We start from the raw sequence: 17,691 nt of genomic DNA on the forward strand, positions 1-17,691 counted from the left end.
TCAGAAAAGTATTTCCAAAAGTTTTACTTTTCCTTGACCAAAGAAGGGTCAAGGAGCAGCTTCCATAGCATTTAAAGAAGCCAAGCATTGGACCAAACTTGAAAACATGTTCAGTAATTCAAAATTACAGTCTGTCAATGATCCAGATAGCTGCAATAACTAGGAATGGGGAACAAAATCGATCAGATTTTTATGTAGACTCAGCAAATCAACACCGCAATAAATGTCGATATCTGCAGTTTTCCAGTGTTTCCAATACAATCCTGCAATGTGAAATCAATTACAAAAATGCATATAGTACAGAAAAGTGTGCATAAACATGTGTATATCGCAGAGACATGCACTCAAGAATGTTTTATATTAAGGAAAATTGCTTGCAAAAATGAACATAATTTGAAAACTGCTTACAGAATGCATGCATTTGGGGAAATCTGCATGTGAGTATGTATATTTTTTCATGTAGACTTTAGTGGCAGTCACACTTCCTAGCCACTCTTACTGTTAACTAATTTCTTTTAAAAAGGAAGAACAAATCTGAAAACATTCCCTGGATGGTTATTAAGTCCCATCACCCCAAAATCAGTTGACCTGCCTCATGAACATTCCCTAATTTCTCCCCACCGCCACCTTCCTTGGAAAGCAAAGCATAAAAAGGGAAAAACCTTTGCCCAGCCATAAATAACTATCATATAGGGCAGGAGTGGGCAACCTGTAGCCCTCCTGATGTTTTGGCCTACAACTCCCATCAGCCCTAGCCAGCATAACCAATGGTGAGGAATGATGAGAGTTGTAGGCTAAAACATCTGAAGGACCACATGTTGGCTACCCCAATATAGGGGATTGCATACTTAAAGAAAAAGGCCCCAATCCTAGACAGCAATATATACAACCAGGGGAGATACATGCAACGAACAGATGGTGATTTGGAAGTTAAGGGCACAATCCTATGGGTTGCACCCTAGGTACTCGGAAGCCCTTGAACTCAGAGGCTTGCTTAAAAGTACAAGTAAGGGAGGGAAGCGTCTCACACCTCCCATGCTGCATTTTAGGTAGATGGGCAATTTCACCTGTCTAGCAGAGGCTTCAGGGAGGGGGATGAAGGAAGGCTGGGGGGAAGCAATAGGAAAAGGCGTAAGCCAGCTGCACCAGCCTCCTCCCCTCCCCGCCCCCAGGTACGTTTCCTTTCCCCCATCTCCATGCTCCATTTACCGAATGTGGAGAGGCAGCCGGCATGGTTCTCTCTGTGCCAGCCAGCTATGAGGGGGAGGGGAACATGATTTCCTGTCTCTGAGCTTGGAGCCCTGTCTTCGAATGCAGAGCCAGGAAACTGAAAAATCCTGTGTCCTCTAGATGCTGTCTAGGGGACATAGGATTGGTCCATAAGTGTTTTAACTCTAGCTTGCTTATACAGCTGGGTCCTGGACCACAGCCAAGAAATGCTTAGTACAAAGTCAGCACCCTCTGCTTTTGCCATGTGGCTTTCCAGGATTGCAGCCCAGGTAAGTGCAAAGGGCCATAGCACTGCGATAGATTCCAGGTTCCAACCTCTGGCATCCAGATAGGACTAGGAAAGACACTTGTTTGAAAGTTTAGAAAGGTGCTGCCAGTCAGTGTAGACAATACCAAGCTAGATGACCAGTGGTCTCATTCAGCAAAAGGCAGCTTCCAATGTTTCTAAGTGATTAGATGTTGATGTGTTTTAAAGGACTACATGCAGCTGGTGATAGCTATTAACATTCTAACGTTATTTAAAAAGGGCCGATAATGGGATAAACACTTTACTAAACAACTCCATTGGAAATGCCCATTCTTCACACAGTATATTTTGCTTTTTAGAATTGAGCTCACATTTACAACTTGGCAAAGAGAAATTAGATGTCCTAATATGATTATAGAACTTTCTTCAATACAGTTATCGATTTTTTTCACACTGCTTTGTATTCCAACCATTGTATATGGTGGTCTGTTTCATTCCTTTTTTTCTTTTTTTCTGGGTAGACTTTGCTGCAGATTCATGAATGGGTCAATCCTATTACCTTGAAAGATCAATAAGAAGGAATTATCCAGTAAGGTTACAGACCAAATCACATGGAATTACTGTTCCTCTCCCAGTTCTAGGAATTGTAAAACCACATTTTGAGAATCAAGGGAAATATTAACCACTTATGATGGGCATATGTATACAGCCCTAATGTGATCAATCTGTCTTCTCCACTAGGACAGTTACTGTCAATTATTATATTGGTTTTACTCTAAATAGTCGTTGCAAGGTTTTTACCTTGTAACCTCTTCCTTCAGGGCATTTCTCTGTTTTAAAACGAAGTAATAGCTCCACAGAGAGTTGATGGATTTAGCCAAGTAACTGAACATCAATAGCCATCCTGAGAAAACTTAATTGCTTTTTTAATGTCACAGTGTAATCAACATCACACGTTCTGGGTGCTAGTTAATTGCTCACTTTACTGCTCAAAAAGGTATCCAGGATAGATGGCCTTAAAGTTCTGCACTGAAAGCTTGACTGTCACTGAAGGAAAGATCAACACTATGGAGCAGTACAGACTGAGGGTTCTGGGTACAACCAAGTAGGCAGCGGGCTGAGGGACCTTCACTGGTTTACTCATCCTACTTCCCCATGTTCAGAAACTCCCTGGGGAGATGCTCACAACTGGAGTTCAGGAGTTCACTGCACAGAGATGTCAGAGGAATCCATCCAGGGGCGAGGAGGTCACCAAGCTTTCATCAGCTTGCCCCCCCTCCCCCCAGACTTCAGCTCATTTCCCTGTGACCTGGCCTGACTCTACCTGCATCAAATTGGGCCAGTTCATGGATGTGGGGGTGGGTGGGTTGCATAAATGGCTTTTAATGCAAATTTTAAAAGAAACTGAAAAGGTTCCCTGATTTCCGGAAGAAACACGCAACTCAGTTCACAAATGGAAGCCGAGCTGGGGGAGCCACAGAAATCTGGTGAGCCTCCAAAGGGCTGGATTTCCCAGTGATAGACATCCCTAGAAATACATGGTTTTCACACAAAAGGGCCCAGGTTTAATCTCGGTGTCCTCTTTTACAGAGGACCATTGTCTTTTTGAAGGTGTCCTCTATTTGAAGGGCTGTCATCTCCAATTCCAGTTGAAAGATAATGAACCATAAGAACCATCAACATTTAGCTCCTGGACAGCAGGCCGAAGAGGCAGGCACACAGCTCACCTGTTCTCAGTCAGACCCACTACAGTGAGATGTAGTGAATCTCTATTTCAATTATAATAATAATTTCTGAATTTGCATCTATACATATAAATTAGCATATGCAAAAGTTATGCAAATCACTACTTTTGCTATATATTACTATGTCCTACTTTTTTGTGATGCATTTCCTCTTTTTTTGGCAATTCCTAAGTGGTCACCCTAGTTTAATCCCCGGCAACTTCAGGTAGCACCTCCACTTCAGTGTTCAGACTGGAGTCTAAAACCTATCTGAAACCCTGGATCGCTCCTACCAGTCACTACAGACAATATTGAACTACATGGAACAATAGTCTAGCTTGGTGTACAACCCAAAAGGTTGACAATTCACCAGCAGATATTGAGATACTGCCCATAATGCCATATGGTTAGTTTGTGGTCTGTGAAAATGACAAAATGTGCTAGTCCCATTTCCTGATGCTTCAGAGCTGTTGGAGCAGAATAACTGGCATCTGTATGCAAGCTATTAGCCATTTTATTTATGCAGGGTAGGGGCCATCAAACTGAATTTTGCTGTCTGGGTGGGGCTGCCTAAAAAGGGAGCAATTTGGGGATACTGCCTGAGAGAGGTGCCTCTCTCTACCTCTGGTCTCCCTGTATACAGTAGATAAGACCCAGCAGGACTGAACCACTAGCTCCAGCTTAGGCAGGGCCCCTGGAAGACCCCGCACCCTACCCGGGTGCACCGTGGCAGGGGCAGAGCCAGTGGCAAAGTTGTGCCAGCCCAGGCAGCAGAGGAGACAGAAGCAGGGGTGATGAAGCCACTCACCAGAGAGGTAGAAAGGGAGATGGAGATGGAGGAGGCTCTGTTCCCCTTACCTGGAGGCACAGGGAAGCCGGGGGGGGGGAGCTTTGCTGGCACGTTCTGCTGCTAGTTCCTGTCATTTTAATCCTCAACATTGCCTCTCGAGCATGTGCCCAATGTAGGGCTGCTTGAGCAATGCTCCATCAGGACATCTGAGGTGGTGTGTGGGAATTGAAATTGTGGGTACCTGCAGCAGCACTTGTTAGCAAAAACAGCTCTCCACCACCACCACCCACCTCCACTGCTGGGATGGCTTGAAAGTGGAAATAGAGGAATACACGATAAAATTTATTTCAGTTTGTTTTGCACCAAAATTTACCCGTTTTGCACCTCCTAGAACCAAATAAGGACAGAAACACAATCTGTGGTCAGCAACTGTTCCAAGCTTGTGATGTGATGTGAAGAACAAAAAGTTGTGTTTGAAAAATGTAAACATTTAAAAAATGAACATAAAAAATTCATACTTGTGAAGAATGTGCACGCACGCACACACATGCGCGCGTGCGCACGCACACGCACACACTTTAACCAGTGGGAGAAAATGCAGTCATTTCAAAAATGCCCACTTGATGTGTACTTTAGGAAAAAAAGAAAACCATGCATGGAAATTTGCATGGATTTTCATGCAGAAAGAAAAGGAGAAAGTTTGCAATGGACACGAGCCAGAACAAGAGTTGAGGTAGAATTCAAAGAACCCCAATGAATTCAAATTTTACTGATTTGCACATCCCTGTTTTGAACACTGGCCCCAAACTGTGTGAAGCAGCAAATGAATGCCTTAAAAATGTAAATATGCTGGCTGACAAATGTTTGAGATCAACATCTGATGACAGAACATTTCATTTGAGAAAACAGGTGCATCGTGTTCTTATTCATAATACTCTAATCACTCTGATCTTTAATTAAACTACTGAACTTGCTAATAACCAGCAGCTTGATCATTCAGAAATAAAACAGCTGATTTCATAATATGCACTTAAAGCAGCTTTTCAGTTTGCTGTGACTCCATGATAAAAGTTACAAACCTGAATTATGCATGATAACAGCTCATGCATCATAGAGCTTCCAAGATAAAGGCCTAGGCTTATTGTATTATAATCTATTATATTATATTTAGATTTACACCCTGCTTTTTGACCAGAGCCCTCAAAGCAGCTCACATTTACAAAATGCAGCCAATGCATTAAAAAAAAATACTTAAAAGAAAAAGCAAAATGGTCTAGATGGGGTTGATTGCAATGCTTTGCACTGCTATTCCCTTCTGTTCCTGGACATGGAAGCTGAATGCCCATTTCTATCCACTGCTGAACAAGCATAGATTTCCAAAGCAGCTATCTATGGCAATTCAAACAATCATTTAAAATAGAGAACAAAAAACCAAGAAGGAGGAATAAAAAGACCCACCATTCAACAATCAACAGCCATAAAAGTAACACTGGGAATAAAACAGCAAGAGGTGACTGGCCAAGAAAGAGATCTTGGGGTTGTGGTGGACAGCTTGATGAAAATGTCAACCCAGTGTGCGGCTGCTGTAAAAAAAGGCAAACTCCATGTTAGGCATAATTAGGAATGGGATTAAGAATAAAACTGCCAATACTTCCATTATACAAATCTATGGTACGACCGCACTTGGAATACTGCCTATAGTTCTGTTCACTAAAAAAAGGATGTTGTAGAGCTGGAAAAAGTGCAGAAGGGGGCAACTAAAATGATCAAGGGGGTGGAGCAACCCCCCTAGGAAGGAAGGTTAAAACAACTAGGATTGTTTAGCTTGCGGGGGAGGCAATAAGGGGAGACATTATAGAGGTGCATGGTATGGAGAAATTATGCATGGTATGGAGAAAGTGGATAGGGAGACATTTTCCTCCCTCCCTCATAATAGTAGAACCTGGGGTCATCCCATGAAGCTGATTGGTGGGAGGATTCATCAGGACAGATAAAAGATACTGTGTTCCTCACACAGTGCAGTTAAACTATGTAATTCAGTTCTACAGGATGTGGTGATGATGGCCACCAATTTGGATGGCTTTAAAAGGCATTAGTGTTAGGGTTAAAAGGAGGTTAGACAAATTCCTGGAGGAAAAGGCTATCAATAGCTACTAGTCTTGATGGCTATTTGCTACCTCCAGTACCAGAGGCAGTGAGCCTATGTACACCAGTTTCTGGGAACAGGGGTGGGAGGGTGTTGTTGCACTCATGTCCTGCTTGAAGGTTTCCCATGAGCAACTGGTTGTCCACTGACTAGATGGACTAGATGGATCCTTGGTCTCATCCAGCATGGTTCTTCTTATGTTCTTAAGAGCACCATTAAAATATTATCCTTTAAAAGCTTGGAAGTGTAACAGTTTATTCATGTGGCACCAAAAATCCAACCAAGTAGATGCCTGCTGAATGGCCCTCGGCATTCCAACATTGGGGTGCCAACAAGGCTGGTGCCAATTTTAGTGGGGGCCATGATAGCTTCCCCTGTGGCCCCTCAGTGGTGCGCTCCCATGGGTGAGGCCCTTTGTAATGGCAGCACCCTCCCCTCTCCTTTCACTGGTGGTGGCAAGTGAGCCCAACAAAAGCCAGTTAGGTAGCAGCTGTTGTGGCTAGTGTCACCATTTTAATTCCACAACAATGCCTCTGGGGTCCCAACATAGCATGGCACTGGGGTAATGCTATATATTAATGACACTGGGGTAATATTATATATTAATGACAGATGCCAGCACAGCCATCTAGGCTCCAGTGCTGAGAGGAGTGCCAGGCCTGGGGGCCTATAGCTGGCATTTTGGATCCATGGTAGAGTAGTTAGTGGGCCCTCTTGATGTCTCAGGCCATCAGCAACTGCATGGCAGTGCTGACCTCTAATAGTTGGCCTGGGAGCCACTTCTAAAAAGGTCCTTTCTCTAGTCACTACCTGCCTAATTTCCAGTATCACAGGCACCCAATACAGGGCCACCATGGGAATGTAAGATCATAGCCTATGAGATCCTGTTGGTGTTGTAAACAGAGTGTCCGCCATTAAAAAAAAAAAAAAAAAGTTTAATGTACATGCATTTGGCAATGTGGGACTACCCCATGTTAAAGCCTTTTAATTACTTCACACAAATGATAAGTAATTAGTCAGCTCTTAAATTGGCTGGTAGAGAAGCTTATTGAAAATGGGGGGAAATGGGGCAGATGTGTTTAGTTTTCACCTCTGTGGGAATGCTCTGAGGTGCCAGCTGAATGGTTTTCACAGTTGCTGTGCCATTATAAATGGGGGGGGGGAATGACACAGATGGATTTTTTTTTAGAAAGGATAGAAGATTTGTCATTAGCCTTTATTACTCTAATTACAGCTTTTCCACTTTCATCCATCTCCCCCCCCCCCCACATTTCAGTGCCAAGTGCTATGCCTCAGAATGTCTCTTTGGAAGTGGTGAACTCAAAGGTAAGTCAGGGCCTAGTCTCTTTGTGTGAAATAGCACATGTTTGTGCCTCTATGTATATTCACTAGTATAAATTGCACATTGCTAATTGCGAGCGGAGATGGGTTAAAGAAGACGCAGACAACAAACTTGGGTTGAAAATTGGGCCACATTTATTGAAGTAGCTGCAAAGGGGTAACTAGGACGGGCATCTAACTGTGTCAGCGGCTAGCTGGCACTTCTTGGGCGAAAACACACCCAGCCTGAGGGGTGGCGGTGATCTCGCCATCCCTCTGGACTGCCCCTTCTGGGGGAGGTAGACCTTCCGGTGTCACCCCCAACCCGGTGCCGCGAAACACCTGGGTGAGTGAGTAGGGTTGGTCTCCCAGGCAACCCTTATCCCTCTGCCAAGCCGCACAACCCGTTCAGGGGGCCTCAGGCGTCACCTGTCACCATAAGGTGCCTCTGCATGCACACCATCCCTACTTTCCTGTTTTTGCCCGTCCTAGCCGCCACCGGAGTCACAAGCCTAGAGCTTATGAAACTCCCCCCACCTGCACAGAAGAACGTCCCGCAGGCCCCTTTGCAGATCAGAAAGAAATATGTTATACACTACATGAGACAGGCGGACACTGTCCGTCCTGTAACGCTCCCTCCATGTCCACAGAATTCCCTGGCAGGTGGTGCATCCATCACCTCATTCGCATAGGCCATAAGCCATTTCTCTGTGCACTTTCAGACATGCCTTGCCACTGGCAACGTCATTCCATTCCTTCCCATTGATCCATGGGAGCAGTGAGGGCTGCAATAGGCTACTTCCGGCCAGGTATGCCGGACCACCTGCATCTCAACCAAGGCCTGTTCGATCAGGTCCTCACCTGGCTTACAGCCAAAGTCATTCCTCTCAATGTGCAGCACCTGGACCTGCGGAGGAATATTGACAAACTTTGGTGGAACAGAGTGAGGAGGGGACTCCCACCATACGCCATGTCTGTGAAGCCACTGGATCTTAATGTGACGGGGTGACAAAAGCTGAAGTCTGAAGATGACATACAAGCCCTTCATGCAGCTCCATACATCATAACGTGCCCATGTAAGAGCACCCCTATCAGCGTACGATGAGTCTGCTGGTCTAAGGAATAAGCACATTAGGGCAAGCAAGGCGAAAATTGTGTCAGGAAGAAGTGGACAACTTGTGAACGCAGGCCGGAATGCTGTGAAGCCCCATTTTCTAACTGCCATAACATGCCTCAAAGAAACCTCCAGCAGCTACCATGGAGACTGCTTCGATGTAACAGTGTGTTCTGACTGTAAATTACCTAGGCCCAGCAGGGTAGAGCTTATGTAGAATCTGCCCAAATTGCCTTTATGTCAACAGTAAGCCGTTGAAGTGATAAAATGTAGGCCCCTCCTCAGACCCGCGGCATTCCCTAAAACCCGTAAGGTGCCGACTGGACATAACTCATTGCCTTGTGTTTGGCCATGGGCCACTGCCATGCCCTTGCCATACTGATCAGTTTGATCCCCAAATACGTAAATGGGTTACACTGGTCCAGACCTGTATCTTGAAGCATATCGAAGGCCCGCCGGGACAAGTCGGCCTTGGGAGCCCAAACCAACCCTGAATTCCGAAGGAAACGTTTTACTGTAAAACTCAAATGGAGGGCTGTTACCCCCGAAGCCAAAAGGGGTATCTGGGGAGAAAGGGTGGCTAATTTACTAAAGCAGGCAACATCTGTGCCCTGTCAGTGAATCCCACCGTTATGGGCCGGAAGGCTAAATGGCCGGCTTGCGACTTATGGACCCAGATAGTCTGTTGTTCCTTAAGGAGGCGCAAAATTGCGGCCAATGATCTATAGATAAGGGCCATGAGTCCTATCGCTGAAGCTTTGTCAAGTGCGCAGCACCCCCTACCTGTTGTGTCGCAGGCGGCTCCTGTACGGAGAGCCATGGAATGCAGGATGGCATGACTGGCTTCAGTATCCCGGACTCCCATGGTACTGCAAGGATGGGATTTGGGAAAGGAGCACCCACGAGGCTAAGGCCCGGAAGACGTTGACCTAATTTCCTGACAATTGGTTTGCCTAATCCGGAACCTGGTGGACCCCGAACCAGATGTTGTAACACCAACTCTGGAGCGCGAACACACTGACACATGACATGACTTTCAAATTTCAGGAGGATAGAGAATGAATAACGAGTTCATGTTGTCATACTGAAGGGGGGGTGTTACTTACTTGGCTGTAAGGTCATCCAAAATGTGCTTAGCGGCGGCAGCAGCCTCCACTCTACAGGCCATTACCCACAGCACGATTGGACCTGCCCCAAGAATCTGAAACCCCTTAGGGTAGCGGCGGAACCATGTGAATCCGCAGTCCGGCTTTGAGTAGAGGCTCACGCTTCCGGAAGGAGGTGCCATAAAGCCTTACTAAGTTAAAGCCATGCCTATGGATACATGCACACAGAGGCCCTAGAGGCGCAGCAAGGGCCCGCGGCCACAGGAGCCACTCCTGAGGGCGGGCATCCCCAGCCAAGAGCGCCCGCGACCTGGGAGCTGCGGTGGGCGGACTACGGGGAGCCTTGGCTGTGGTTTTGTTTGTTTGTATGTATGTATTTATTTATTTGGGGGGAAGCACATGCCTCCGCCGTGAGCGCCCCACGCTCACAGGAGGCGGCAAGAGGTGGCGCCAAACTGCTTGGCGCCCCAGCCTGCGAGACCGCCAGTGGGGAAAGAAGTGGAGGGGCAGGCACGCCATCACCGCAAGTGCCGGCACCCCTCAGAGCCAGCAAAAAGGGAGAGAACAAGCCCCTGATCAGTGCAAGAAGCCTGATTCCCTTGCAGTGTCCCATCCAAAATTCTGACCGGGGCTGACCCAGCTTCACTTCCCAGATCAGATAAGGGCTAGCACCTCTAGCCCTCTGCTAACTGCTCGCAGCCACCGGCGGCCCACTCGAGCGCACGCTGAAAAAAGGGGGGGCGCGGGTGCTCGGACGCCGCCCCGGCGAGGGAGCGGATCGACAGATGCTGTAAATGGGCGCGTGCCTGTGCAGCTGCCGTCACTCCCATCGGGGCAGCGAACGCCGGCCAAGGGGGGGCGACTCCCGCACACATGCGCCCCTGCCGCGAGCGCCGGGAAGCCCAAGGCCGCGGCCGCGTGGCCCCCACCCGAGGCGAGAAGGAGGAGGGGGCGGGTGCCCAGCCACCGCGAGTCCAGGCTCCCCCGCAGGGGAGCAGGACAGCCGGCGCCGCACCCGGGCGCGAGCCGGCACAGTTGTCGGCTCCCCCGCCAAAGCGCCGGCCGAGGGAGCGGCGACCCTGCCCCTGCCGTGACCGCCGGCAACCCCGGGGCAGCGGTGGCTCAGGCACGCAGCAACAGGATGAAGGAGGAGGCGCCGCGCCCGGGTGCACGCCCGCACAGACATTGCCGCCCCCCACCCGGCAGCAAGCGTCAGCCGAGGGGGGCGGCGCCCACGCCCCACCGAAGCACCGGCAACCCCAGGGTCGTGGCGGGGCAGGCGCGGGTCAACAGGCTGAAGGAGGAGGCGCCGCGCTTGGGCGCACACCAGGACAACCATTGGCGCCCCAGCCGGGCGGCAAGCACCAGCCGAGGGGGCGGTGCCCGCGCACACACGCCCCCGCCACGACCGCCGGTATCCCCGGGGCCGCGGCTGGGTAGACGCTCGGCACCACCCTGAGCGTGCACTGTCACAGCTGCGGGTGCTCCATCGGGCGGCAAGCGCCGGCCGAGGGGGCAGCGCCCACGCACACACGCCTCCGCCACGAGCACCATCAACTCCAGGGCAGCGGTGGCGGAGGCATGCAGCGACTGCCTGAAGAAGAAGCGAGGAGCAGGAGAGGTAGGTTTTGGCGCGTAGATTGCACACTGAGTCCAGGTGGCTGGCAAATGACAAAGGCGGTCTTCAGGAGGCAGGTGTTTTCCTTTGTTTCCTCTCTAGCTGCGTCGAGCCAGAGAGCTGAGATTGAGAGGGGGAGCTGAGTTTAAGGCAGCTCAGCCTGCCCCTCCCTGCATGGTGGTGCCACTGGGGTACACCAATCAGAGGTCCCTACGTCTTGTCACCCCACCCACCCGCAATGCCCCCCCCTTTCAGCCAGACAAGCTGGCGCCGGGGTGAGGGCATATGTTATCATAACACACACAAACACTGAGGAGAGCATACTCCCACAGCCCAGCTTTCTTTCCCATGTGTAGTGTTCCTGGAATGTCACTCTGGTGGATAGCAAAATGTCCCATTTTCATACTTTGGCCATTAGCAGCAGGGTGTTTTGGATTGTGTGTGTACAGAATTTCAAATAGTTCAGTGTTGTGGATGTACTTTAACCATTGTGGGGTTATCCATGCCCCCCATTTTGAATGTGCAATATACAAAATGCCCTCCCTTTGGACTTCTCTTGTAGTCTTTGTATCTTGGCCTACATAGAATCATAGAATAGCAGGGTTGGAAGGGGCCTATAAGACCCCTCAACATAAACAATGTAGTGTTTCATGTATCTCGTTGTGAGAGACAGATGGGCAAAAGTCCCCCACTGAGGTTTTTTCTAATAATCAGGATGCCATGGGCTACATATGTTTCAAGTTATTCAATAAATTCAATAAATGTATTCAATATATTTCAAGTGTCTGAGTCCCATATTTTGAAGGGGAGATATACGAATGAAGCCCTTTCAGACTTCTTCTCTAAGGGCTTTTTGGCCACTGGGTGCACAATATTGAATTTCTGGGAGTTCCTGAGTTGCCTTTTCTTTTGCAAAATGGCAACTGCAGGGACGACGGACGCTCGCAAACAGCTCAGGGTAGGTACAGGAGGCTCAGTAAGTGGTGGGGGCAAAAGTGGGGGCAGTCGCTCAGCAGGTGCAGCCTGGAGGTGTGAGTGGGGGGGGGGAGTCTGTCAGACTCCCAGACTCAGCCGAGCACCATCCCTAACCCTAAGTGTGTAGTGAGTCAGTAAGTGCTAGAACTTAGTATACGGATGTATGAGAAGTTCATTTCAGTTTGTTTTAGACCAGAATTTACCCAGTTCACAACTCCTGGACTTGAAGGCAGACTTGAACGCACTCTGCAGTCGAAGCTGGTACATTTCCAAGCCTGCACTGCAATTTGCGGACCAAAGAAAACTGTTTTCGAACATGTGTCCTTTTGAAAAGTACACATGAAAAAGTGTACTTTTGAAAAATGGACAGACATGTGCTTAAACCAATGGGAGAAAAATGTGTATTTTTCAAAAATGTGCACAACTGAGGAATACATTTCGAAAATGTGCACCAAAATGCGCACACATGTGCATGCAAATGACAATTACAAAACCTTACATTCTGTTATGAGTTGGGATGAGCTTCAAGGTGGAATTTGGAGAGCTCAATGAGCTCAAGTTTGCCAATTCAATTCACACATCCCTAGCTGAGCAAATGCCACTCCCCTCCCCTCCCCCCCCAATTCATCATCTAATTTGGAAATGGAAAAAAATTGTGTGTTTGTGTGTTGGGGGGCTGCGAGAGACTCACAGCCACTGCCTGATGACTCCCAGTTGCCACCCACTATTTTCCTTTCCTAAAAGCTACTTGGAGCCAAGCTATGTGATAACATAGATTTGCTTCCAGACAGCCTGAGACAGGGAAAATGGCAGCTTTCGTTGAGGAGAAACCATCGTTGGCAGTGGTGAGTTTCCCCCTCAATTTTGCTACCGTGTCCCCAAAATGGTCTGGTGGTTCAGCCCCATGCGCCCCTTGAACCCCTGAAAGATGACCAGAAACTTCTCATATGAAAATGTTGAGCTCAGCTCAACAAATGTTGTGAGGACCAATAAATGTATCTTGTCATAAGCACTATTTTTGAAATAGAGCAAATACTTGTTCTAAATGTGCCATGCAGCTATTTTTGTTGATTATTTATTATTTATCCTTCCTCATTAGCAGCATTGGCCAACCCAGGTGCCTGTACTTTTTTGTGATGGAAAGGTAGCTGGGGAGGCATTCTGGATTTTTCTCATTGCATAGGCAAAGGTGTCACAGGTACCGGAGAGCCAGTTTAATTAAGGAAAGCACCCTGCTTTGCTAGAACATGGGCAGATGTGAGCACTTATTAATTGCTCACAAACAAGACTTTGCAAGGCAGTTGCTGCTGACTCCGAGGAAAGAGGGAACGGCTCTTTCTGATACTTTTAATGAGGCACCCTTCTTGTGGCACACTTGATGTTGCAGTCTGGGATTTATAAGATAATACTAGCTTTCTGGCATAGACATTAAAGGGTTCCTTGTCATCCATATAAAGCAGCAGATTTGTGTGGCAGAAGCCTTGAAAAGAAGCATCCTCCAGGGAGGAAAGAAAAGGGGAAAAAGGGAAGCAGTTGCCATTTCTCAAAGCAAATCACGATACTCATGAATTGCCTTCTGTATATTCTGGCTCTTGAAAGAAGTCCCCCACTAAACTGGAGTATTCTAGTTAGTCCACAGTTCATCACTGCAGCGTGTGGGGCCTGGAGAATTGTCCCTCGTTATACAAACACTCTATAGTGGCAAATGGGCCTCTCGAGAGGGAAATAGAGGTTCACCTTCGATACCAGTGGGACAAAATGTGAATCCACAGAAAAAAAACACCAGCCCTGTATTGTGCAGTTACAGCATGACCTTCTCAGAAAAACCAACTCAGGGCTGGCCCTACCATTAGGCAGTGTCAGGCAGCCACTTCACTTTGGACAGCCATGAGAGGGCAGCAAACAGTTAGTTATTGAGTTGTTGTTGTTGTTGTTGTTGTTGTTGTTATAATTATTATATTTTTACTGCCACTGAGGTGCTTCTGGTATTGTCTGCCTTAAGTGCAAAATTAACTAGGCTGACCTTGATTGCTATGCACTTTGACTTTGGGGAGGGGAACCATTTGCTGCTGTGCCTCAGGTAGCAGAATGTCTTGGGCGGACCTGAACCTACTGGAATTGAGCCATCCCATCCTGGCTGGTCTATCTGGATAATTATTTCATTACTATAGCCCAGGAGTGGACAGTCCATGGCCCACATGCTGCATGCAGGGGGTGGGGAGTGGCCATTTTTGCAGCCCTCATTGCTGCTGAATTTGCTGCCAAAATTCAGCAGCATGGCAGCCAGAAAGGGGTGTTTTTTTTCTGATGTTTCCTTTAAAACTTAAAGAAAACAAGCTGTGGTTTGCCACCGAAATTCAGCAGTATGGCAACACAAAAGTAAAAATATCCCTTTTTTTGCATAGGGGCACAGTAGTGGCAGGACACAGGGGTGAGGTCCCTGGGGGGTTCTGGGCGGTGGAATTTGGCCCTAGACCTCCCAAAGTTTGCCCACCCCTAGTATAGATCAAATACTCTTGCTGCACCTAAACAGAAAATAGAATGCAGCCTTTGTAAGCTTGAACATATGAAGCTGCCTTATATACTGAGTCACCCCATTGGTTCCTCATACTCAGTATTGCCTACTCAGATTGGCAGCAGCATTACAAGCAGGGATGCCAGAGGAATCTGGTTTGGGGGTAGAGCTTGGCGAGTCTTCGCAGATCCTTGAGGTGGCCTGACTCGGAGTCCACCAAGTCAGGCAAGCTCACAGTATCCTGCATTTAAAAAATTGATGTAAATTGCAATTTTGCGCAAGATTGTGGGTATATATATTCATGGAATTCGCGTTTTCCACAAAATTGTGGCTGTAAATAGCACAATTCGCACACAATTGCAGGCGTTGTTGTTCAGTCGTTCAGTCGTGTCTGACTCTTCGTGACCCCATGGACCATAGCACGCCAGGCCTTCCTGTCCTGCGCTCTCTCCCGGAGTGTGCTCAAGTTCATATTCATTGCATCGGTGATGCTATCTAGCCATCTTGCAGGCGTACATGGTAGCAAAATTGTGGCTTGTGGAAAAAAAGTTTTGAGACCTTGCCAGCACCCACAGACTGTCTGGCAGATCACTTCACACACCTTCCAGGGTTGGGCAACCAGCAGGAGTCTGGTAAGCAGAGCATGAACAGGTCACAGGGGAGTTTGCCCATTCCTATCTCCAAGGCCCGTTTCAAGCACTGCTAACTGAGAACTTTTAGAGACATCAGGGATGAAGCTCATACATTCTGCATGCGAAGCATGCACTCCTCTAAATTAACTATGGCCCTTTCTGTTTGAAAATAAATGTGGATGCGTCCTGTGATCTACAATTATATGGATCCAGAGTGTAGAAAGCTGCTAGATTAGCCACTGAATCCCTGTTCCTTGTGCCCCCAAGGCTCCTGCTGGAGATCCTGCTTCTTTTAAATGCCTCAAGAGAGGACAGAAACATGCAGCCATTGTGCCTCTTGCTCCATTCATCCTTTTGTACACCTTTGCTTCCTTCCTTCCCTCAGTGTTGTTTCAGTAGGACTCTCATGTTGTCCCAGAGCAGGCAGAGAGAAAGGGACCAGAGGAGGGATGTGACAGGAGACACAGCAGTAGCATTCTGTCAGTGCCTTGGGGTTCCGAAATGAACCAGCAGGATCACCTGGCAAACTTTGGTTTTGGTGATGCATAGCAGGAAGTGATATAGGTGTATAATCAGGGCTAGTGTCGAGAGTAGGCATGGCTGGACACCTGCAGAGGGCCCACACCCCAGTAGGGCCCCACTGGAGTTTTTCCTCCTCCTCCTCCTCCTCCTTCTTCTTCTTCACCATTTCAGGCTGCTTATTCACCTCTCTCTCGCTTTGGCCCAGACAACAGCGGAGGTGAGAAGGAAAGGCAGTAGATGGTATGACCTACTTTCTCAATGGGTCTCTATCTATCAATCCCAATAAACACTTCAAAACACTTCAAAAATATTTAATAAAATATTACAAAGCTTAAAAGATCTGTTTGTAGATCTTTTTAACTTTGTTTGTGTGTTTTTTTATTAAAGCCTTGTTTTGAAGTGTTTATTCAAATTGGCAGTGCCAGTTTCCTATAACCTATATTGGCTTAGTGGTTAAGATGCTGAACTGCAGACTGGAAGGTCGGCAGGTCGGCAGTTCGAGACCCGAGTGCTGCATGACGGAGTGAGCTCCCGTCTTCAGTCCCAGCTTCTGCCAACCTAGCAGTTCGAAAGCAAGAAATTGCAAGTAGATAAATAGGCACCGCCTCGGCGGGAAAGGTAACAGCGTTCCGTGCACTTCGGTGTTCAGTCATGCCGGCCACATGACCATGGAAGCATCTTTGGACAGCGCTGGCTCTTCGGCTTAGAAACGGGGATGAGCACCGCATCCTAGAGTCGGACACGACTGGTTGGGGACACCTTTACCTTTACCTTTTTATATTGTTTGGTGGCTTTTTTTGTGAGGTTTAGGATATTACCTTTTTTCTGTGAGTATCTCTGTCGAGCAAGCAAGTGGTAGCAATTGTCACAAACAGGATGCAAAGCAGCAGCAGCTGCTGTCAATGGTGATAAGAATGGTGGTGGGAGGGGCCCACTGAGGATGTCTTGGGCCCTCAGGAACCTGGACCCGGCAGTGTGTGTTATGAAGCCATGAGCTGGCAATACACAAGCAGCTTTTACCAACAGGTGTTGCAACACAGTAACTATAGATCCCTGAGCCCTTACTTTATGGCACCAGTGGAATATTTCCCATTTCATTAGGAGGGATAATGATTTTACAGCCATACTGCCAGTGGATTGCGGATTTGGCTGGCATTCCCCTAATCTTGTTTATGTGAATTACATTTTCAAAGCATAACAGTTAGGATTTCTGGACTGCTATAATGTTTGGCTGCAGTTCTGCACTGAAGCCTTCTTGCCCATTTTCACCACTGGATGGATTTGGGCAGTGCAGGCTGGTGGCTCCAATGCCAGTGGGGCAGTAGATCTGCTCCAGGTTTCAGTTGGAACCAGTCAGAATTCTTAAAGAGCTGTCCAAGGTGCTGAAGCTATTTGGGGGGTAGGTTCTGTCTGGGTTTCAGTCCAAACCAGCCAGAATGCTAAAGGAGCTATCCAAAGTGCTGAATCCTGTCCCCAAAATGGTTTCAGCACCATGAGTGGCTCCTTTAGAAGTCTGACTTATCCTGACTCACTGCCTCATGACATGGGAGCCACCAGTGTCCACTGGATTTGGGCAATCTGCCACTTGTGTACAATTAAGAGCTGTGGAATGCTACTTGTCAGACCCAGCTACGGTACCAGCAAAGCAAATACAAGGAGGTCTGTGTAGCCAGCACGTGTAACTGCTTAGGCCAATGAGCAATCCTGACCCATAACAGTCAAGATGCATCACCTGACCAACTTCAGGCCTTC

The 17,691-nt window shown here is 47.8% G+C and overlaps 1 protein-coding gene across 1 annotated transcript in view; it reads left to right on the top strand.

Annotated features, from left to right (window-relative positions):
• The window catches only part of DCC (DCC netrin 1 receptor), a 1,145,836-nt gene that overhangs the window by 762,318 nt on the left and 365,827 nt on the right, over nucleotides 1–17,691 (top strand). Inside the window, exon 16 of the mRNA XM_084829640.1 lies at nucleotides 7,414–7,463. Coding sequence (XP_084685766.1) covers nucleotides 7,414–7,463 — 50 coding nt within the window. The remainder of the gene's footprint in view (nucleotides 1–7,413; nucleotides 7,464–17,691) is intronic.

This window comes from Heloderma suspectum, chromosome 2, assembly GCF_057233095.1.
Source record: "Heloderma suspectum isolate Gila_16-S chromosome 2, 16-S_ref, whole genome shotgun sequence".
Taxonomy (NCBI): domain Eukaryota; kingdom Metazoa; phylum Chordata; class Lepidosauria; order Squamata; family Helodermatidae; genus Heloderma; species Heloderma suspectum.